This window comes from Oncorhynchus mykiss, chromosome 17 (genome assembly GCF_057628025.1).
Source record: "Oncorhynchus mykiss isolate SJ-2025 chromosome 17, ASM5762802v1, whole genome shotgun sequence".
Lineage (NCBI taxonomy): Eukaryota > Metazoa > Chordata > Actinopteri > Salmoniformes > Salmonidae > Oncorhynchus > Oncorhynchus mykiss.
In genome coordinates, this window is record NC_143038.1 from 51,765,885 (window position 1) to 51,790,544 (window position 24,660).

At 42.9% G+C, this 24,660-nt stretch overlaps 1 protein-coding gene across 50 annotated transcripts in view; it reads left to right on the forward strand.

Moving 5' to 3' along the window:
* Positions 1–24,660, forward strand: part of LOC110494450 (eukaryotic translation initiation factor 4 gamma 3) — a 76,002-nt gene that overhangs the window by 19,216 nt on the left and 32,126 nt on the right. For 21 of the 50 annotated variants that reach the window (XM_090205874.1, XM_036950505.2, XM_090205875.1 and 18 more), the window contains exons 2-11: positions 4,565–4,664; positions 5,885–6,052; positions 9,706–9,798; positions 10,191–10,241; positions 10,427–10,459; positions 13,323–13,343; positions 14,917–15,096; positions 15,212–15,323; positions 17,011–17,117; positions 21,854–21,979. In XM_090205874.1, the coding sequence (XP_090062000.1) occupies positions 4,565–4,664; positions 5,885–6,052; positions 9,706–9,798; positions 10,191–10,241; positions 10,427–10,459; positions 13,323–13,343; positions 14,917–15,096; positions 15,212–15,323; positions 17,011–17,117; positions 21,854–21,979 (991 nt within the window). Of the gene's footprint in view, positions 1–4,564; positions 4,665–5,884; positions 6,053–9,705; positions 9,799–10,190; positions 10,242–10,426; positions 10,460–13,322; positions 13,344–14,916; positions 15,097–15,211; positions 15,324–17,010; positions 17,118–21,844; positions 21,980–24,660 lie in introns of all 50 variants that reach the window. The other 29 variants (XM_090205871.1, XM_036950503.2, XM_090205872.1 and 26 more) reach the window with 8 other exon arrangements.

A 24,660-nucleotide genomic window follows, 5' to 3' on the forward strand; every position in this document is an offset into this window, starting at 1 on the left:
ACCAGCAAGTATACAAATATTTATGTGGGAATGTGCCGATGTGGGAAGCTAATCAACTTCAAAATAACCTCCAATTTCAAGATTGCTGTCTCGGTTTAGATTGACATTAAATAAGCGGCCTATTTTGCATTGATAACCAAATATAATCTCAGCGACTTTTCAAACAATAAACCAAACAACACTGTAGCCTTATTAGAATCCCCCCAAAAGGTATTTTGTTTAGAAGTGGTACATTCTTTCTAGCCTATTTGGAAACTTAAACAGATTTGTTTTTGTTCTTCTCTTCTCTTTTTTACATTATATTTTGAAATATGAGAGTGAATACATTGAAACAGCATATCAAATTGGCATAATGTTGTAGGTTACATCGGCAAGTATAAAAATATTTGCCAGGGCATATTATTTCATTATACATCAGATTATTTCACATGGCGATGTGGGAAATTAAATGGCTACATAGTTTGCAGTGTTTAGCCAACTTGCTAGCAAGGGAAGACATTTACATTTTAGTCATTGAGCAGATGCTCTTATCCAGAGCAACTTAGTGCATTCATCTTTAAAATAGCAAGGAGGGACAACCACATCAGTCATAGTAAGTACATTTTACCTCAATAAAGAGGCTATTTTGTTAACACGTGTGAATCCATTGACGCATCTGGCAACTGAATTTGCTTTCACAACAAATGAGAAGACAACAAGAACCTCTGTCGCCCTGTTGTGAATGCTGCTATTTGGGAGTCTGGACCGGTGAGGTACCATGTTACCAAAAAGTGCACATTGTTTAGAGTAATCTGATTCCCAGTACCCAGTACACGCGTAGATTTGCGCGCATTAAGTGTGGAAACCTATAGGAGACCCTTGTTATGCTGTGTAGCTGCTGTCTCCAGTTCCACTGTTATAAAACGTATTGGGAGGAGTGTTGGTTTTGGCGGGAAGCCAGGGGAGACGAGGGCCTCTGCAGGCAAGGAAAGAGCGGGATTGAGGGGAGGAGGGCGGGATTTAGGGAATAACTAAAAAGTGTCAGAGGGGAAAGAAGAAAGCCAGGCGTTCTATTTCCCTGAAATCATGTGACCAGTGTGTGTGCCTCTAAGACCCAACAAACTGCCTGAGCAGGTTACTGAGCTCCTCTATCTGTCTGGCATTTCCCCTCTCCCTCTTTTCATCCTCCTCATCACTGTCACATGCACAGGATACAGGGTGTAAATGGTACAGTGAAATGCTTACTTTCAAGGTCTCAACAGTGCAGTACACTTGATCAAAATATTTACCTTTCTAGCGCAGGGGTTCCGCTAGCGAAACACCTCGACAACATTCCACTGAAAGGGCAGCGCGCGAAATTCAAAAATATTTTTTAGAAATATGTAACTTTAACACATGAACAAGTCCAATAAAAAAATTCAATATAAACATCTTGTTAATCTACCCATTGTGTACGATTTCAAAAATGCTTTACAGCTAAAGCACAACATATGATTATGTTAGATCACCGCCAAGTCGAAAAAACACAGCCATTTTTCCAGCCAAAGACGGGAGTCACAAAAAGCAGAAATATAGATAAAATGAATCACTTTGATGATCTTCATCAGATAACACTCATAGGACATCATGTTACACAATACCTGTATTTTTTGTTCAATAATGTGCATATTTATATCCAAAAATCTGTTTACATTGGCTCTTTTATTTTGTATTATTTTGTTACCTTTTATTTAACTAGGCAAGTCAGTTAAGAACAAATTCTTATTTTCAATGACGGCCTAGGTTAACTGGCAGAACGACAGATTTGTACCTTGTCAGCTGGGGGGCTTGAACTTGCAACCTTCCGGTTACTAGTCCAACACCCTAACCACTAGGCTACCCTGCCTTACGAGCAGTAATGTTTTGATTCCAAAACATCTGGCCATTTTGCAGAAATGCTCATAATAAACATTGATAAAAGATACTAGTGTTATTCACAGAATTAAAGCTAGACTTCTCCTTAACTTCTTTAGGATAGGGGACGGTTGCGTCCCACTTGGGCAAAAAACAGGGAAAATGCAGCGTGACAGATTTTTAAATCATTTTTATGAATTTAACTTTCATTAAATCACACATGTAAGATACTCAATTAAAGCTACACTCGTTGTGAATCTAGCCAACGTGTCAGATTTTCAAAAGGCTTTAAATAGTAAACAAAGAGGGTAGCATATTTCAACCCTACAGGCGCTACACAAAATGCAGAAATAAAATATAAAACATGCATTACCTTTGTCGAGCTTCTTTTGTTGGCACTCCAATATGTCCCATAAACATCACAATTGGTCTTTTTGTTCGATTTAATTCCGTCCATATATATCCAAATGTCCATTTATTTGACGCGTTTGATCCAGAAAAAAAACAGCTTCCAAAAAACGCAACGTCACTACAAAATATTTCAAAAGTTGCCCATAAACTTTGCCAAAATATTTCAAACTACTTTTGTAATACAACTTTAGGTATTTTTAAACGTTAATAATCAATCAAATTGTAGATGGGTCTATCTGTGTTCAATACAAGAAGACAACAAACCATGCTACTTTTCACGTCTTGCGCACTCTACAGTGTTACCCAGTTCCTAGATGGCCTACTTCTTCATTGCACAAATGAATAACCTCAACCAAATTCCAAAGACTGGTGACATCCAGTGGAAGCGGTAGAAACTGAAAACAGTTCCTAAGAAATATAATTTGCCAATGAGAAATCGTTGAACAGACAGAGATCAACAACAACAAAATCTGAACGGTTAGTCCTCGGGGTTTTGCCTGCTACATAAGTTCTGTTATACTCACAGACATGATGCAAACGGTTTTAGAAACTTCAGAGTATTTTCTATCCAAATCTACTAGTAATATGCACATCTTATATTCCTGGCATGAGTAGCAGGAAGTTGAAATTGGGCACGCTATTTATCCAAAAGTGAAAATGCTGCCCCCTATACCTTAAGTTAATGCAACCGCTGTGTCAGATTTCAAAAAAACTTTACGGAAAAAGCATAATCTGAGAACGACGCTCAGAACCCAAAACAGCCAGAGGAATATCCGCCATTTTGGAATCAACAAAGTTAGAAACAACACCATAAATATTCACTTACCTTTCATCTTCATCAGAAGGCACTCCCAGGAATCCCAGTTCGACAATAAATTACTGATTTGTTCCATAAAGTTCCATCGTTTGTCCAAATAGCCACTTTTTGTTAGTGTGTTCAGCCCAGTAATCCATCTTCATGAGGCGCAGGCACTTCATCCAGACAAACTCAAAGTTCCGTTACAGTCCTTTAGAAACATGTCAAACGATCTATGGAATCAATCGTTAGGATGTTTTTAACATAAAACATCAATAATGTTCCAACCGGAGAATTCCTTTGTCTTCAGAAAAAGCACTGGAACGAGAAGTAGCTCTGTCGGGAGAGCGCGTCATGAGATCAAGGCTCTCTGCCAGACCACTGACTCATAGGTCTTATGAGCCCCTCCTTTATAGTAGAATCCTCAAACCAGTTTCTAAAGACTGTTGACATCTAGTGGAAGCCCTACGAAGTGCAACCTCATCCATATTTCAATGTGTAGGTTGGCCAAGCTTTGAAAAACTACAAACCTCAGATGTCCCACTTCCTGGTTTGATTTTCCTCAGGTTTTTCGCCTGCCATATGAGTTCTATTATACTCAAACATCATTCAAACAGTTTTAGAAACTTCAGAGTGTTTTCTATCCAATACTAATAATAATATGCATATATTAGCATCTGGTACAGAGTAGGAGGCAGTTCACTCTGGGCACGCATTTCATCCAAAAGTGAAAATGCTGCCCCCTATCCCAAAAAGGTTAACAAATGAGTAATTAAAAGCAGTGATGTTGGAAATATATACACAGTATGAATATACAGTAAATACTGTGAAATTTGTGAAAGTTAATCAGGTTGCATTCACATCGGTCATGACCCGTGATCACATGGTAACAACCCTATCAGGAAATAGAAAGACCGGGCTGTCCCTGGTTAAGGGGCTCTTTAAGTAAACTAGGCCTAGATGTGAGACAGTACATTTCAGGAATTTATTTTCAGCTGTCACGATTGACCTATTAAGTTAGTAATAGATTCTAAAATTACTTTTGAAATTGGTACCTTGAGTAAAATGGAAATGGGCCATCTGGAACATGATCATTCCTAGAGTAGGAGTTTTGGAAAGCCATGTTGGGATTTCCCTTTGACACATACAAGCTCCCTGATAAAGGTACACAGTGTACTCTTGGAGATGAGGCTTTTGGGGGGGGGGGGGGGGGCAGCAGTGTCGGGGATGGGGAAACGTTGGCTAAAAACCTGCTAAAGGAACTAGAGAACAAAGATGTGATAAACTTGGGGACAAAGATGTGATAATCTTGCTATGTTTGAATTGAAAGACTTGAATGGTTTTGCAAGATTTATTAGCCATAGACTGTTTAGAACAGTGCATTAATGTCCCAAAGCATGTGAATGTGTGCTGCTCCTGCTGCTGTTGAGGTTGTTAATGCCCCCACCTTTTACCCGTTTTGGCCTTAAGTTGACACTTTTTCAGAATTTTCCTTAATATGACGCGTCCCAGGTTCTCTCGGGTTCAGCCATCCCTGGATGACCGCATCTTCCCCACACAGCCCGGTGTCGCTGCCGTCTACAGCGTGAGTACATACCCTGCACCACACGCACACATTCCTATTGCACCACAGACGCATACGCTCATACCACACACACTAGTTGTGAACCTCACAAGCATACCTCAACCACATCTCACAGGTCTGACGCACAGTCTGTTTAGTTCTGACATAAAATCTAGAAAACAAACGCCTGGTGTGTGTCTGTGTATAATGTTGCATATGTGTAATGTATGACAGAAACTGATGGGAGATCACTTCTCTAACTGACCCCAGCCTGCAGCTGGAAAGATATGGCTGTCACCTCTGCAACATAGTGATTCATAATAACCGTCAGCATCATCACCCACCTACCCCCTGCTGTGTGTGTGAGTTGCCCTCACTTCACCACCCATCTTGGGGTTGTTTAGCAGTCTGGAAGGCTCTTCTCTGCTGCTGAGGAGAGGGGTGCTTTCTGGACTCTCCCTCCCCCACCCCGACTGTCACATTGCCTGTCAGTGGAGTCAGTCACTGGCAAAGACTCCTTCTCTGGCAACAGAAGTCAGATTAGCTGCTTTATCCTGGGTCAACCAGGGGAAATGGGCCACACAGAGAGATGCTAGGGAGAGTAAACCAGTGTTCAGAGACAACAGTGATGTTGTCGTACAACAAACAGAAGAGTGTTGCCTCTACCGCACAGAGGCTCCTGTGCAGAAGCAGCAGCGATGTAGGCACCACAAAGCCCAGGGGAGCAGAGGTGGGCCGGCCGGCCTGCCTGCTGCCTGCATTATCTGCTGTGCCAGGCTTGCTGCAGCAGCAACACCTGCAGTGGGTTACAGCTCACAGTACAGCACAGTGGCAGGGCATGGGGATAGTACAGCACGAAGCACACTGCCTGCAAACACTGCAAAGGAACAGACAGGGCAGCACTCCACAGCCAGGGCAGAGCCTGATTCTGCACAGCAGGGCACAACACACTTCATGTCCTGCATAGGTCTGTTCCTCTGCACAAAGACAGACAGGGGTTAATCCCTGCCTTAGCACCTTATTTACATTCCTCAGCAGGAGCAGGTCTAATGACCTGTGGAATCCTGTGCGTGTGTGACTGTGAACATCCCCTGGGTGATGCTTTGACAAAATTATACCGCTTCAGCACACTAACAAATACCGGATATCATTTAACTCAGCACACACACAAGCATATGCCCTCTATCTTCCTATATCTTCAGTGACATCTGATGTCCTTTATCTTGTTCTGTGTGCTGTAGGTACCGAGGCACCCTGGTCCTCCCTACACAGCTCACGACTACACAAAGGGACACCCTAACTTGGCGGGCACGCCGCCAGGACATGCCCACTCGCAGGCGCTCTCTCAGGTATCATTACCCACAGCTTCCCCATATCGCTACCCTAAGGGCTGGGAGGCAGGTGGAGTGGTGAGTGTAGCCGAGTCTCCGCCGTCATCCTCTCTGCGTCTGACCATTGGTCTGTCTGTCCGTCCGTCTGCCTGCCTGTGTGTTTGTCTGTATTTCTCTCTCTAACATCTTTATCAAAATGCCTGTTGCAGCCTGCTTCTTGTGTGAGTTTAATTAATTAAATACACTGAGTGCCTGTTGATTGGTCGGAGGTTGTGTTTTTGTATCTCTATATGTCCGGTACTGTTTTTCAATAGTCCAAGAGAAGCACATTTGTCTTAATGATCTGAATTCCACAGGACATCAGCAACTTCGACTGCTGCGGCGCTCTCTTATTTTCTCTGCTCTCCATAAGAGGCTGCTAAAGGGGTCATCAATTTGTCACTGAGACAGCAAGTCAATTACGTTGCCTTTGCTGTGATTTGCTAGTTTCTCCTACTGCCTTGGAAGTGCACACGGGTGCACATACACTTGTTTGCAATTCCAGAATGAGTCAGCCTTTGCAGAAGGTGTGTGTTGAAAGGGTTCCCATGACCCTGTGTTCACCATGGTCACCCTCGGCCTGAAGGAGCTGCTTTCTCTGGCTTAATAAGTGTCTGCAGCCGGTGGCACAACTGTAATTATCCCAGCTATATAGCCACACCACCAGCCACTCACGAAGGCAAGAAGTGCTGCTTTTAATTCCCTACAATGCACACATGAAGTGATGCGACACGGGGGCTGGTGTTATAAAAGCTCCTTAGAGATGTAAAGTCGTGGCCAAAAGTTTTGAGAATGACACAAATATTAATTTTCACCAAGTCTGCTGCCTCAGTTTGTATGATGGCAATTTGCATATACTCCAGCATGTTATGAAGTGATCAGATGAATTGCAAAGACCCTCTTTGCCATGCAAATTAACTGAATCCCCAAAAAACATTTCCACTGCATTTCAGCCCTGCCACAAAAGGACCAGCTGACATGTCAGTGATTCTCTTGTTAACACAGGTGTGAGTGTTGACAAGGCTGGAGATCACTCTGTCAATACCTATGTGAGAATGCTGTTCATCGACTACAGCTCGGCATTTAACACCATAGTACCCTCCAAACTCGTCATCAAGCTCGAGACCCTGGGTCTCGACCCCGCCCTGTGCAACTAGGTACTGGACTTCCTGACGGGCCGCCCCCAGGTGGTGAGGGTAGGTAACATCTCCACCCCGCTGATCCTCAACACTGGGGCCCCACCAACAACGACGAGACGGCCTACAGGGAGGAGGTGAGGGCCCTCGGAGTGTGGTGTCAGGAAAATAACCACACTCAACGTCAACAAAACAAAGGAGATGGTTGTGGACTTCAGGAAACAGCAGAGGGAGCACCCCCCTATCCACATCGACGGGACAGTAGTAGTAAGTTTTAAGTTCCTCGGCGTACACATCACAGACAAATGATGTGTACGCCACCCGATGTCACAGGAAGGCCATAAAGATCATCAAGGACAACAACCACCTGAGCCACTGCCTGTTCACCCCGCTATCATCCAGAAGGCGAGGTCAGTACAGGTGCATCAAAGCTGGGACCAAGAGACTGAAAAACAGCTTCTATCTCAAGGCCATCAGATTGTTAATAAACAGCCATCACTAACATTGAGTGACTGCTGCCAACATACTGACTCAACTCCAGCCACTTTAATAATGGAAATTGATGTAAAAAAAATTATCACTAGCCACTTTAAACAATGCCAGTTAAAATGTTTAATCATCTCGTATGTATATGTATACATCTACTGCATCTTGCCATCTTTGTAATACACGTATCACTAGCTACTTTTATGTTTACATACCCTAGATTACTCATCTCATATGTATATACTGTACTCGATACCATCTACTGCATCTTGCCTATGCCGTTCTGTACCATCACTCATTCGTATATCTTTATGTACATATTCTTTATCCCTTTACACTTGTGTGTATAAGGTAGTAGTTGTGGAATTGTTAGGTTAGATTACTCGTTGGTTATTACTGCATTGTCGGAACTAGAAGCACAAGCATTTCGCTACACTCGCATTAACATCTGCTAACCATGTGTATGTGACAAATAAAATTTGATTTGATTGAGTTCGAATAACAGACTGGAAGCTTCAAAGGGAGGGTGGTGCTTGGAATCATTGTTCTTCCTCTGTCAACCATGGTTACCTTCAAGGAATCACGTGCCGTCATTGCTTTCCACAAAAAGGGCTTCACAGGCAAGGATATTGCTGTCAGTAAGATTGCACCAAAATCAACTATTTATCAGATCATCAAGAACTTCAAGGAGAGCGGTTCAATTGTTGTGAAGAAGGCTTCAGGGTGCCCAAGAAAGTCCAGCAAGCGCCAGGACCGTCTCCTAAAGTTGATTCAGCTGCGGGATCGGGGCACCACCAGTACAGAGCTTGCTCAGGAATGGCAGCAGGCAGGTGTGAGTGCATCTGCACGCACAGTGAGTCAGAGTTTTGGAGGATGGCCTGGTGTCAAGAATGGCAGCAAAGAATCCACTTCTCTCCAGGAAAAATATCAGGGACAGACTGATATTCTGCAAAAGGTACAGGGATTGGACTGCTGAGGACTGGGGTGGTCATTTTCTCTGATGAATCCCCTTTCCAATTGTTTGGGGCGTATGGAAAAAAGCTTGTCCAGAGAAGACAAGGTGAGCGCTACCATCATGTCATGCCAACAGTAATGCATTCTGAGACCATTCATGTGTGGGGTTGCTTCTCAGCCAAGGGAGTGGGCTCACTCACAATTTCACCTAAGAACACAGCCATGAATAAAGAATGGTACCAACACATCCTCCGAGAACAGCTTCTCCCAACCATCCAGGAACAGTTTGGTGACCTTGGAACATGATGGAGCACCTTGCCATAAGGCAAAAGGGGAACAAAACATTTATATTTTGGGTCCATGGCCAGGAAACTCCCCAGATCTTAATCCCATGAGAACTTGTGGTCAATCCTCGAGGCGGGTGGACAAACAAACAAAAAAAACTATTCTGACAAACTCCAAGCATTGATTATGCAAGAATGGGCTGCCATCAGTCAGGATGTGACCCAGAAGTTAATTGACAGCATGCCAGGGTGGATTGCAGAGGTCTTGAAAAAGAAGGGTCAACACTGCAAATATTGACTCTTTGCATCAACTTCATGTAATTGTCAATAAAATCCTTTGACACTCATGAAATGCCTGTAATTATACTTCAGTATTCCATAGTAACATCGGACAATAATATCTAAAGACACTGAAGCAGCAAACGTTGTGGAAATTAATATTTGTGTCATTCTCAAAACTTTTGGCCACGACTGTAGTCTAGCACAAGATATCCCCATATTTAGCTCTCAGGGCTAACCCCTGCGGAATGTACCAGATAGGCTATGACATTGGTCTTGTTCAGTGTTTAACTAGACTACTACTGTAGATTTACCATGCTGACACTGTCTGTTATTCTCCATTGCTGAGGAGAGCAACAGTTTGGTTGGTCTAAATAATTGTGAACTCAGGTAAAATGCCCAAACTGATGAGTCATCCAATCTCTTCTTAGCTTATTCTTAACTACCATTTTCCATCCCGCTTCCCTTTTTCTCTGTCCTAAATACATCCCCCTCTCTTTCCTTTCATCTCTTTTCTACATCCATCCATCCCTCTGTCCCTCCCCTATGACAGTCTCCATACACCACTGGACAGAATTCTGGCTCAGCACCTCTAGTGTACTCTCCTCAGACGCAGCAAATGAACACGCAACCGCAGAGTCGCCCGGTAAGTGCCTGTTCCTTCTCTCTGCGTCATTTGTATGTATTATGACTGGTGTGCTTTGGGAAACCCAGACAGATCATGTTTCATTTTGATTGGCCTGGAGGGGTACGGTGTCGTCTGAGGTAGTGATTGACATGTTCTGGGTTCAGTAATGATAAGTCCTGATGATGTGTCTGTCAGGCAGTCCTCTTCACACTCTCTGGAATCTGCTGTGTCTGAGATGCTTTCCAGTCTTGAGTTATCTAATACCGGTAGTTGTTGATAATCATTCCTGTAAATGTTGTAATCATTTTGTGTTACCTAATTTTAGAATGTCATAGTTTATTCAGTGTGCCAATGACTTTAAGATGATATACTTAAAGTATTGTACTGTTCTATCTGCACTTTCAATGTAGTCATCCATGCCCAGCCCCAGCCCCAGCCCCCCTGTCATGTGGAACCACCAGGTCTGCATCATCTCCAGTAAACTTGACAACGTGGCAGCTCTACTGCTCTGTGGTTTTGTATTACCGTGCCTCAGTGTTCCCCTCATTGTTCATCTTGTCTCTTTGTTACTGTCCTCCTCTCTCTGCTTTGCCATTGCTGCCTCACACTCTCTTTCTGCCGGACCTCACACCTTCTCCCCCATCAGTTCGCGACGGGCCCTCGACCAACCCACCATCAGGTAACTTACCCCATTCCGTCTGTCCTCGTCTGTTTTCCCTCAGCTAGAGCTGCTTAGTGCACTTTACCACACTACTGTTATTGGTTGGCAAAGAGCTTCTGCTCTCAGTGGAAATAGGCCCTGTTTATATAGGATGTGTCCCTTAAGTCAGTGTTTCCCAACTCCATTCCTCAAGTACGTTTTTGCTTCCAAGTAGATTACGTAGATCAAACGGCGATGGAGTATGTTGCCACTGCGCAATGAGAATAGCCTATGCAGCTGCCAACACCTCAAACATGTTGACACATTTACGCTGACGTGACCCCAGTATTCCTACCATCGGAGCAAGACAAATGCCAAACGGCATTTCAGAACGGGCCAAAGGAATTACAATAGAGAGAGGCATGTTTATAGCCACGGAAATGCACACCTTCTCGTGGTTGAGAAGAATAGGGGTTTCAACACTTTGTGAAAGTGCTCGAGCCACCTTATAGACTTTCAGTAAATAGGCAGTACCTGCTCTATATAAGCGAGCTAAACCCGAAGTTGTCAATGAATTGGCCAATGCGCACCCTGTGTTGACTTACTACAGATGGATGGACCTCCAGGGCTACACAGAGATACTTAACAATGACACCCCATCACATTACCTCAGACTGGGATATGAGAAGTACCGCGCTTCAGACATGCCCTGTTTGAGTGCCACACAAGTGTGCATATTTTTCTCTTTGTAAAAATACATTATAGCATAGGCCTATACAATATCTGAGCCATGTTTATTCATTGACAACTTCGGGATTAACTTGCTTATATAGAGTGGGTACTGCCTGATTTCACCTGCATATTGCACTTTATTTTAGTGTTGGTGAGTAATTGTGTGTTTTCATTTAAGAAAAGTTTTGGTATTCCTGATTTGAACTTTTATCAGGCATTATGACTCATGATCATGTATGGAATCAGGAATAACAGTAGATAGTTTAAGAAAATACAAAAATTAACTACAGTAACTTTTGCATTTCATTTTCCCGCTGTACCGAAACCGAACCGTCACCCCAAAACCGCAATACGTACCGAACAGTGTATTTGGTGAACCGTTACACCCCTAGTGTTTAGGGGTACTTGAGGAAAGGAGTTGGGAAACACTGCCCTAACTTAATGAGAATATATGGCTCCCCTTCCCGCCTGCTTGCCACGCAGGCATGCAACAGTCTGATTGTGTTTGTCAACAACCATTCTCTCTAGATTTTTGCCACATTGTTGCTAAAGGCATATCCAAAAAGACTGTTGCCTGTCTGCCAGTCGCACAACGATGCTAGATGTTTGCCATACTATAGTGATGGCTATCTTTTCTTCTCATGTTGTGGACTTGCTAGTCAAACTGTTGATCAGACTTAGTGTCAACAAGACTGCGTCAACATTTTGGAAATATCTTGTTAGATTATCTGTTGATTTAGATGCTTCATATGAATGTGATTGCATGTTTTGTTTGAAGTGTGCGTGCGTGCGTGTGCGTGCGTGCGCGTGTGTGTGTGTGTGTGCATAACTATGTGATTGCTGAGGTGATCCTGGGCACAGAAACGGAGCCCATAGAGCCTTCCTGGTGTCTCCCTGTCTGAGAAGCAGATGCCATTTAAAGACACTGGGTCCCACAGGCAGACAGGCACCCCCACCCCATCCATAACTTGTTGTCCAACATTCTCACCTTCTGGATCATTCTGTGTTGGCCATTTTGACAGACTATTAATAGTCAGCCTCCTATGTCAGTCAGTCTCAGTGTGTCTGAATCTGAACTGTTTACTGGCACAGAGTACACAGTACATGCCCTGTCACATACTGGCTCTGCTCTGTGCTGGCACTGGCCTCTCTTGTGCCGCCACGGAAGTGGAGTCGGAAAGCAGATGAAGCAGAACTAAAGAGCTATTATACGGCCAGAGAAAATGGGCCTTGTCTCTGATATAAATTGCAATCCCCACACACAAAAATGGTTACATAGTGATCTCATTCAGACTTCTCAGTGTTACTCTTGATTTCTCTTTTCTAAAGTAACTTCAGTCTTTTGCTCTTTATTGCTCTTTAAGAATGCAAACCAAGAGGTCAGACATAAGGATAAAGTTGTTGTTTGGTTGGACAACATTAGTTGTAGCCTATATCTCCACTTTAGAGACATCCAAGTAAATTGTATCAGTAATGTTTTTGAGCTGGTGTTTACTGTGAGCAGTTTTCTTCCAGTTTTTCTAGTAAGAGTTAGAATTCAGCCATGGAATGGTCAGATATTAGCGTCAACATTTTGCATCTTGCATTAACATTTAACTTGCTCAATTGAGGCCATGTCATCGTGCTCTGTTTGAAATGAGCAGAGCGATCATTTTTGGCACTCCCTGATACTAACAACAAGCTCATCATGTCTGCCAGCCAAATTTGAGCAAAATCCTAGTTGGTCTACCGTGCATGTTGCCAGAGCAAAGCAAACTGAAAGGGAAGAAAAAGGAGCGTTCCCATCAGGATTGACTCGGACTCCCGCCTCCCTCTCTCTGTCTTTACTCCGTGGTGTTGGGAATAATACTGCGGTCACACCTGGTGAGCCTGGCTGAGTTTAGTCCTAGGTGAATGGTTGCAGCTAGATAGAAAGATCTCTGTGATGTCACAACTCCAGAGGGTAGGTCCTGGCTCGCAGCGGTCCACACCCTGTCTGTGTTACTAAGTCATTGCTGTCGGCTCCTCACTGGGACTGAGAACTACCCAGTTGGAAAAAAGGCCCACCGGCTGCATAATGTTGCGGTTTGTGCGTGTGTGTGTTGTGAATGATTGCCCGCTGTGTTGGGCTCCACACTCATCAGTGCAGTCTCCCATTGGCTTTTCTCTCTTTCTTGCTTCAATTTTCAAGGGAGGATTCAGGCCCATCCAGGTAATAATGACTCTTATCATAACTCTCTGCAGATGCATGGCATGAGGAACACTCCTACCCACCACCTAGGGGTCCTAACCCCTAACATTTAACCTTTAACCCCAGAGCCCTCCTGTGGCCATCATCTTCACTACATTTTTCTAAGTAGAAAACGCCTCTTCCCCCCAACATAACAATCTAAGACCACCACACTCACTCTCATGTTCTCTTTTTAACAAACAAAACCTTTTTTAAATAATTCTATCATTTTGATCCATTCTTCTTTCCTCATCTTTGCTTAGTTTGGATGAACTGCATGCAGAATATTAGAACTGTTAACTCTTCCTTTTAGATCTGATAACTCTTCCTCCCCCCCATTTTATTTATTTTTTTGTTGTAATTTTTACCTACCTTTTTCTCCCCAATTTCATGATAACAATCTTGTCTCGTGAGCCTAGAAACCCCCCCCCCCCAGCCAAACCCTCTCCTAACCCGGACGACGCTGGGCCAATTGTGCACCGCCCTATGGGACTTGCGGTCAAAATAAGTTTTTTTACTAAAAATAACCTGAACCTTTAAAGGAAGTTTGTGTACACTTCAGGGTACCTGAATCTCTGAATTATTGGAAGCTGAGTCAACTGTGTGGTAAACGTGAGCTCTAGTCGTTAGGATGTCGGCCACAGCTGTTGTTTGGAGTCTTTCATCTTGCCCAGAGTACGTTGATTGCTGCATAAAATGTTATGAGTTCCCCCAAAAGAGCCTGGCAGTACAGAGCCTCCCATTGATTGTAATATTTAGTCTCCTGCAAACAGCACCGCTTCTGCAGTCATGAGAACATTTTCATGATTCTGTTTTTTATGATGCGCGAAGAGCTGTCTCCAAATCGTAAACACAATCTATACACAGAACTATAATACACTGTATCCCCAGTTTGTCTACATTAGCTATAGCATAAACAGTAACAATTTATCTTAGAGCACTTCCCTTTACAAATGTGACTGTTGTAGACACTGCATTGTAAAGGCCATTTGGTTGCATATAGAGTCAGCATTTGTGGTGTGTAACAGTGTGTGTGGCTGCAGAGATAGGTGAGTAGGTACAGGTGTTGCTGTGCGCTGGTTGTTGGTGGACTCTAGCAGCATGGCACAGTGCTCTCCAAAGCCCTGTTGTAACGGCACAGCAGGTTGGGAGGCAGAGGTGGCTGGTAGACTGCTGTGTTTTGAGACCTTTCACAACCTCCATCTCTCTGATGAGAGGGCTGAGTGAACCCAGCTGGAGGGATCAGGAGTCCTATGGGTGTGCTATGGGTTTAATGCTGCCTGGGGAAAGATGTGCTCTGACTGTTTCAGTGTCTCTCTGTAGACCAGAACAGAGTGATGGAGTGGAAGTGCCATCCACCTGGTCCTCTGAGATGATGCTTTCTGTCCCTTAGGCCTTAGTGGCTATTCTCTCAGAGCCCCTGCATCCCCAAAGCTGAAACGAGACCGCACAGGACAGGCATGAAGAGAGAACACTGCTGTCGGGACAGTTGTGGTTCCTCTCTTGCTCTTCTGGGACTAACTTTTGCCACATTTATTATCTTTGTGTGTGTCAGTTTTTCCAGAGGGCTCAGATGCAGACAGCGCGGCCAACCATCCCCACCAACGCTCCCTCTATGCGGCCCTGCTCTCAGAACCCCACATCGGCGGTGTACCCCCCCAACCAGCCCACCATGATGATGATGGCCCCCATGCCTTTCCCCTCCCCACAGGCTGCCCAGTACTACATCCCACAGGTGAGACTGACTGACCAGGCTGCTGCTACACTCCAGTAGGCATTCCTCTCGTATTGTCCCACACTGCCTTTAACCTTTTTGTTCTATTCTATCCCCTCTGTTTATCTCTCTGCAGTATCGCCACAGTACGCCCTATGTGGGGCCGCCCCAGCAGTTTTCAGTGCAGCCGCCGGGGTCTGGCACCTTCTATCCTGGCCCTAGCCCAGGGGAGTACCCTGCTCAGTACGGTAAGTCTCAGCCAGGTGTGTGTGTGTGTGTGTGTGTGTGCGCACAGTGGGGCAAAAAAGTATTTAGTCAGCCACCAATTGTGCAAGTTCTCCCACTTAAAAAGAGGAGAGGCCTGTAATTTTCATCATAGGTACACTTCAACTATGACAGACAAAATTAGAAAAAAATCCAGAAAATCACATTGTAGCATTTTTTATTTATTTATTTGCAAATTATGGTGGAAAATAAGTATTTGGTCAATAACAAAAGTTTATCTCAATACTTTGTTATATACCCTTTGTTGGCAATGACAGAGGTCAAACGTTTTCTGTAAGTCTTCACAAGGTTTTCACACACTGTTGCTGGTATTTTGGCCCATTCCTCCATGCAGATCTCTAGAGCAGTGATGTTTTGGGGCTGTGGCTGGGCAACACGGACTTTCAACTCCCTCCAAAGATTTTCTATAGGGTTGAGATCTGGAGACTGGCTAGGCCACTCCAGGACCTTGAAATGCTTCTTACGAAGTCACTCCTTCATTGCCCGGGCGGTGTGTTTGGGATCATTGTCATGCTGAAAGACCCAGCCACGTTTCAACTTCAATGCCTTTGCTGATGGAAGGAGGTTTTCACTCAAAATCTCACGATACATGGCCCCATTCATTCTTTCCTTTACACGGATCAGTCGTCCTGGTCCATTTGCAGAAAAACAGCCCCAAAACATGTTTCCACCCCATGCTTCACAGTAGGTATGGTGTTCTTTGGATGCAACTCAGCATTCTTTGTCCTCCAAACACGACGAGTTGAGTCTTTACCAAAAAGTTATATTTTGGTTTCATCTGACCATATGACATTCTCCCAATCTTCTTCTGGATCATCCAAATGCTCTCTAGCAAACTTCAGACTGGCCTGGACATGCACTGGCTTAAGCAGAGGGACACGTCTGGCACTGCAGGATTTGAGTCCCTGGCGGCGTAGTGTGTTACTGATGGTAGGCTTTGTTACTTTGGTCCCAGCTCTCTGCAGGTCATTCACTAGGTCCCCCCGTGTGGTTCTGGGATTTTTGCTCACCGTTCTTGTGATCATTTTGACCCCACGGGTGAGATCTTGCGTGGAGCCCCAGATCGAGGGAGATTATCAGTGGTCTTGTATGTCTTCCATTTCCTAATAATTGCTCCCGCAGTTGATTTCGTCAAACCAAGCTGCTTACCTATTGCAGATTGTCTTCCCAGCCTGGTGCCAGTCTACAATTTTGTTTCTGGTGTCCTTTGACAGCTCTTTGGTCTTGGCCATAGTAGAGTTTGGAGTGTGACTGTTTGAGGTTGTGGACAGGTGTCTTTTATACTGATAACAAGTTCAAACAGGTGCCATTAATACAGGTAACGAGTGGAGGACAGAGGAGCCTCTTAAAGAAGTTGTTACAGGTATGTGAGAGCCAGAAATCTTGCTTGTTTGTAGGTGACCAAATACTTATTTTCCACCATAATTTGCAAATAAATTCATTAAAAATCCTACAATGTGATTTTCTGGATTTTCTTTTTCTCATTTTGTCTGTCATAGTTGAAGTGTACCTATGATAAAAGTACAGGCCTCATCTTTTTAAGTGGGAGAACTTGCACAATTGGTGTGTGTGTGTGTGTGTGTGTGTATATTTTGTGTGTGTGTATATACTGTACTCTGCTTACCCTTTTCTTTGTCCTCCCTGACAAAGCTCCTGGACCTCAATACTACCCAGGACAGCAGGTGTACCCCTCCTCACCCTCCATCATAGTGCCTACACCGCAGCAACCTCCACCAGCCAAGCGTGAGAAGAAACCAGTGAGTATCTCAGCACGCTGCCGTCTCCACACAGACACACATATGCCATGGTCTACCAAACATTTTCCTATCATACACTCCCCATGTATGTAAGCATACACATACAGATACACACACTAGCAGAGGCCATCTGCTCAGTTACACACCAACTTTTCCATTTCCATATGCATATGCATACTGAGAGGATATGAGAAATGATCCCTGAAGTTTCTGATAAGAGACTTCTGGATCCATCAGCCTTTTTGAGTTACATTTTAAAACGCATTCATTATTTTACAGAGAAAGTTTGAGGGATGACATGGGTTGATTTAGATCAAGGCTGCCAGGAGGGTTTCTGTGTGTGGAAGGAGGGTTGGTTTGAAATGTATGCCAGGCCTTAATCTAGCTCTGACGCTTGGGAGCTCGACCTCGAGGGACCCCACTTTGAGCCTATTAGCAGTCATTTTGACTGCAACATTCTAACAGTAATAAATACATTTCATATATGCCATCGGAAAAATAATCATTTGGTTGTGTTTATAAAGGTTTTGGTTATTTCAGAGAACACTATCATTTTGATTAGTTTGTTACTGTAGGCCGTCTGCTGCTGCATGCTCATTCGTGAAGCGCCTGGAATAGCTGTTATTCTTTAATATTTTGAAATGGAGCTCATCTCTTCAAATTTGAGATTTATTTGTCAAAGGTAAGCGTTTTTGAAACCTCAATCTGCACTTTCTGGTACTATATAGAAATCAAACGTCTTACCTGCATGTGACTAGGAGGATTTGAAGAAGTCACTTTTTGTTGCTCCATTTCCCTGCCTCAGTCAATTACAAGCTGCGCTTCATATACAGTTTGACAATTTATGATTGTCAATTTAATCTCATTTTAAGGCTAACTCTATATGTGAAATTAGTTTCAATCGGGTGTTGGTGTAGTTTCGATTGGCCATCATTAGGGTTGCTCATTTTGGGGAATATTCAGAGTTGGAAACTTTACGTGGGAATATATGGGAATTAACGGAAATATATGCCAGTTAATATTAATACCATTTAAATGTAGAATTTTTTTGCATTGGATATACACTGCTCAAAAAAATAAAGGGAACACTTAAACAACACAATGTAACTCCAAGTCAATCACACTTCTGTGAAATCAAACTGTCCACTTAGGAAGCAACACTGATTGACAATAAATTTCACATGCTGTTGTGCAAATGGAATAGCCAACAGGTGGAAATTATAGGCAAAAAAATAAAAAATCTGCAGGTGGTGACCACAGACCACTTCTCAGGTCCAATGCTTCCTGGCTGATGTTTTGGTCACTTTTGAATACTGGCGGTGCTTTCACCTCTAGTGGTAGCATGAGACGGAGTCTACAACCCACATAAGTGGCTCAGGTAGTGCAGCTCATCCAGGATGGCACATCAATGTGAGCTGTGGCAAGAAGGTTTGCTATGTCTGTTAGCGTAGTGTCCAGAGCATGGAAGCGCTACCAGGAGACAGGCCAGTACATCAGGAGACGTGGAGGAGGCCGTAGGAGGGCAACAACCCAGCAGCAGGACCGCTACCTCCGCCTTTGTGCAAGGAGGCTGAGCAACTGAGCCTCATTGTGACTTGTTTTAAGGACATTACATCAAAGTTGGATCAGACTGTAGTGTGGTTTTCCACTTTAATTTTGAGTGTGACTCCAAATCCAGACCTCCATGGGTTGATAAATTTGATTTCCATTGATCATTTCTGTGATTTTGTTGTCAGCACATTCAACTATGTAAAGAAAAAAGTATTTAATAAGAATATTTCATTCATTCAGATCTAGGATGTGTTATTTTAGTGCTCCCTTTATTTTTTTGAGCAGTGTATTTACCATATCATATGGAGACAAACATAATTGCAAATGATTGATTAAATCCTTCCAATAGAAAAACAACAATTTAGTTACACAAACAAACGTACAATCAATACAACAATAGAAACATCTATGTACAGTGTGTGTGCAAATGTAGAAGAGTAGGGAGGTAAGGCAATAAATAGGCCATGGAGGCAAAATAATAACAATTTAGCATTACACTGGAGTGATAGATGTGCAGATGATGATGTGCAAGTAGAGATCCTGGGGTGCAAAATAGCAAGAAGATAAATAACAATATTGGGATGAGGTAGTTGGGCGTGCTATTAACAGATTGGCTGTGTACAGGTACAGTGATAGGTAAGCTGCTCTGACAGCTGATGCTTAAAGTTAGAGAGGGAGATATAAGACTCCAGCTTCACTGATTTTTGCAATTTGTTCCAGTCATTGGCAGCAGAGAACTGGATGGAAAGGCGGCCAAAGGAAGTGTTGGCTTTGGGGGATGACCAGTGAAATATACCTGCCAGAGCGTGTGCTACGGGTGGGTGTTGCTATGGTGACCAGTGAGCTGAGATAAGGTGGGGCTTTTCCTAGCATAGATTTATAGATGACCTGGAGCCAGTGGGTTTGGCAATGAATATGTAGCGAGGGCCAGCCAACAAGAGCATACAGGTCGCAGTGGTGGGTAGTATATGGGGCTTTGGTGACAAAACGGATGGCACTGTGATGGACTACATCCAGTTTGCTGAGTAGAGTTTTGGAGGCTATTTGGTAAATGACATCGCAGAGGTCAAGGATCAGTAGGATAGTCAGTTTTACGAGGGTATGTTTGGCAGCATGATTGAAAGAGGCTTTGTTTTGTGGAAGAGGAAGGCGATTCTAGATTTAATTTTGGATTAGTTGACTCTTCACATGGGATGATTTCACTGAACAACAACAAAGGGAATATTAAATGGTCCCCAATAATCCATTGCATCTCTCAAAAAAGGTTTTCAACATATATCTGTAAAATTATGGTCTAGAAACTTAAGTTTTGGTTGTCTTTCTCTCAGGCTTCCATGTCTTCTCCCTAGACCTCCTCAATGTCCACGTCTTGAAAATCAGACTCCGAGACCTCATCTTCACTGTTACTCTCCAACCTTGTTGAGGATGGCTCGTTGTTAGGCTCAAAAAGCCTCACATTTTCCCGGGTGTCCACTAATTTCTCAACCCTTGTATTGTTCAGCCTGTTCCGTGGTTTGGTCTGTGTTCCCAAACAAGGACCAGGTGCATACTGAGGTGGCTGATGTTGGTGGGATTTGGAGGATGATTGAGGCAACAGGGGAAAGAGCCTCAGCTCCACAAAGTCCCTTCCACCAGGTGGCTGATGAGATGTGTTGGCACAACTGCCATATTGCATCTCCATTCCAAAGCACTTGCTTGGAAGTGTATATTGCCAGACTGCCAGGAACCTTGCCCTCATCCAGGCCAAGGTGGTGCGACATTGTAGTGATGACACTAGAGGTCGACCGACTATGGTTTTTCAACGCCGATACCGATTATTGGAGGACCAAAAAAAGCCAATAACGATTAATCGGACGTTTTTATTTTTTTTATTTTTAATAATAACAATTACAATAATACTGAATGAACATTTATTTTAACTTAATATAATACATCAATAAAATACATTTAGCCTCAAATGTATGTACACAGCTTTTCCTTCTACATTAGCAGCAGTGAAATGTCTCCACACATCAGATAGTGGCCATGACATTTTCCTGTAAAGATTAGAAAGAAAATAAAAAAGGATCAATAGTTAAGCAGTTAGATTAAACAACTCCTTTGTACGATAAATGTTTTAAAATTAAATGTGTATGGAAACAGGTGAATTACCACTCCTCAGTTAGCAGGCTCAAGCAAGCTAAAACCCACATGGTAGCAAGAACTAACTAGCAGAAATTAACACGTTAGAGATGATTTAAACACACTTTGCTGTAGGCAACTATTTACTAGTTAACAAAAAGTCATGTATGTCATATAAAATATATTCACCCCACCCAGTATTCAAAACTTACCAGAAAGCATGTAGTCCTTGGCTCAGACAGTGTAGTAGTGTGGGCTCAAGAGCATCTCATTAGAGTGCAAGATCTTGAGAATCAGCAGCTGTACATGTGATGGAATTGGGGATAGTTTAGCAAAAATATGCCACAAGACCTAGAATTGCCTTGTGTATCCCACAAAAAAGGTTCACTGTTATAAGATTAACTTTTTTGATTAGTTTATGCACAATTCCCGATATTCCAAGGCTTAACTTCCCATGGACAATTTCCAGCCCATTGCAACCCTAGCTGTCATTAGCTGTGCAGGCTGACAGCTGGTTAATGAGGGGTGGCAAGGGGAAGGGATGATATGTCCTATTAACTTCTTATAACACACATTGATATTGAAATTCTAACAACATACATGTGTTAAAAAAATATATATTTAGGAAAAGTCCAGGGCAGAGGTGGCATGACTTTAAAAATGGCAGAGATGTTTTCATTTTAAATGAATATGCTGTCAAAATGACTGCCTCTGCGCTTCTAGTGTTTATTCTTCTGCCAGAGAACCTTTGATCTAGGGCCAGTGGGAAACTTTAAGGTATTCAGAAATATAGTGCTGTTCCTTTTGGACTCTTATGACCCACTTGTTAAGACTCGCATGAAAATATATGATCTTGCTAGAAACCCTTTCAAGTGCCTCTGCTGAAATACTGTTAAGCTTTTTCTCTCTACATTTGCACAAGCTGAATAAAAATGTCTAAAACTTTTGGTCACAGATGCACTCCTGTACACAACACACACTGTTTTGAATGGCTGAGTGAGGGTTGCTCTGAATCGCTGGCACTTTAGTGAGATGCCGCTCCTTTTGTGTCATTGTCCTCCCAGATCCGTATCCGGGACCCCAACCAGGGCGGCAGGGACATCACAGAGGAGATCATGGCAGGGGGCACAGGGAGCCGAAATCCAACCCCCCCTGTCGGACGGCCCTCCTCCACCCCCACCCCTCCGCAAGTAAGGACACATCTTCTCTCATGCTGCCTGATATTCGGCTTATTTTCTCTCGCACGCGTACACACACACACACACAGGTTGCCATTGTGTGCCACTGGCCCACTGAACTGAGCTGTTAGCCTTTCACCCATGTCTGTGTAATCTGTGCCCAGGGAAGACTGCTTGGTGTTGGGAGGGAACAGGCAATTAAGCCACCGGGGCTTTGGCACCACGACAGACAGAGCCATGCATGCAGGCACAGCACATTTTCTGTGTTTGTAATCCATCCTCTGCCATGCTGCGTTAGACACAGCCAGCCACTCAGACTTCAGCCACTGTCCCTTACTCCCTGCCCCCCACCCATTGCTCTGCAACTGGGCCTAAACACACTTATCTGGCCTCGCCTTCACAACCTTTGCTATCCAATTTGAGTAACAGAAAACCATGGCTATTTTACAAAAGTGATCTAAACACTTTCGTTGTTCATAGTAAATGTGTTATATTCATCTTTGACATATGGCTTACACACGTGAAATAAATAAATAAATATATATATATTACCTATTAGTACCTACCTGCATGTATCACTGTATCTCCTCCCTCACTTGTGCAGTAAATGTTGTGGAACATGTCGTTTATGCTTTTTGTCCCTCCATGACAAATCCAGAATAAGATTCTATACTTCATTGATTCAAACGAAATGAGTCATTGATGTGCTGAGAATTTTAATAAATGGGTTAGCTGACAACATCACAAACTATGCTCACGCTTCAATGGGGCAGAAGTCTGTGTTGTGATTTTGGATGGTCAGATAGCTAGCAACAATGACAAGACGCTGACATGTGGGGAGTCGTAGGTGGCTTGTTTTATCTTGTTCTTGATAACATGTCTTATTTTGACTAGAGGTCGACCGATTATTATTTTTCAACACCGATGCCGATTATTGGAGGACCAAAAAAGCCGATACCGATTAATTTTATTTGTAATAATGACAATTACAACAATACTGAATGAACACTTATTTTAACTTAATATAATACATCAATAAAATCAATTTAGCCTCATAAATAATGAAAAATGTTCAATTTGGTTTAACCTGTTATGGCTGCAATCCCGATATCGGGATCAATATGACAACTACCAGTGAAAATAGAGGGCGCCAAATTCAAACCACAGAAATCTCTTAATTACAATTCCCTAAAACATACGTCTTACATGATTTTAAAGCTATTCTCGTTGTTAATCCCACCAAAGTGTCCGATTTCAAATAGGCTTTTCAGCAAAAGCACTACAAACGATTATGTTAGGTCTCCACCAAACCACAATAAGCACAGCCATTTTCCAGCAAAATATAGCATTCACAAAAAGCATAAATAAAGATAAAATGAAGCACTACCTTGAATTATCTTCATCAGATGACACTCCTAGGACTTCATGTTACACAATACATGCATGTTTTGTTTGATAAAGGTCATATTTATATTTTTAAAAATCGGAGTTTACATTGGCTATTTAGATTCACTAGTTCCAAAAACATCAAGTGATTTTGCATAGCCACATCGTTTCAACAGAAATACTCATCATAAATGTAGATGATAATACAAGTTATACACATAGAATTATAGATTTACCTCTCCGTAATGCAACCGCTCTGTCAGATTTCAAAAAAAGTTCACGGAAAAAGCAACCCATCTCATAATCTGAGACGGCACTCAGAACAGTATCCAAATTAGCCTCCATGTTGAAGTCAACAGAAACCAGAAAATACATGATAAATGTTTCCTTACCTTAGGTGAACTTCATCAGAATGCAGTCCTAGAAATCCCAGGTCCACAATAAATGCTTGATTTATTCGAAAATGTCCGTTATTTATGTCCAATTAGCTACTTTGGTTAGCGCGTTTGGTAAACAATTCCAATTGGTAAAAAGTCAGTGTCCACTATAACGTGACGAAATGTCCAAAAGTTCCGTAACAGTCAGTAGAAACATGTCAAACGATGTACTGAATCAATCTTTATAATGTTGTTTACATATATCTTGAATAACGTTCCAACCGGAGAATTAGAATTACTTCAGATGAGCGGTGGAACGCAAGTCCTTCCCCTGTGAACACGCCTGGTGAAAGCATGGTCCATTCATGGCTGTGGTGACTATTTCCTGTGTCAATCGACCCCCCCCCCCCCCCCCTTCACATTAGTCATCAGACAAAGTTCTATTGACTGCTGACATCTAGTGGAAGGCGTAGGAAGTGAAAACTCATCCATATCTCGCTGTAATTTCAATGAGACCTTGGTTGAAAATCTGCCACCTCCAGAAAAAAAAACTGGAAGTGGAATTTCTCAGGTTTTTGCCTGCTATATGAGTTCTGTTATACTCACAAACATAATTCAAACAGTTTTAGAAACCTCAGTGTTTCCTATCCAATACTAATAATAATATGCAAATATTAGCAACTATGACTGAGGAGCAGGCCGTTTGATATGGGCTCCTTTCATCCAAGCTACTCAATACTGCCCCTGCAGCCATAAAAAGTTAAATAATGCAAAAACAAAGTGTTGGAGAAGAAAGTAAAAGTGCAATATTTGCCATGTAAGAAAGCTAACGTTTAAGTTCCTTGCTCAGAACATGAGAACATATGAAAGCTGGTGGTTCCTTTTAACATCAGTCTTCAATATTCCCAGGTAAGAAGTTTTAGGTTGTAG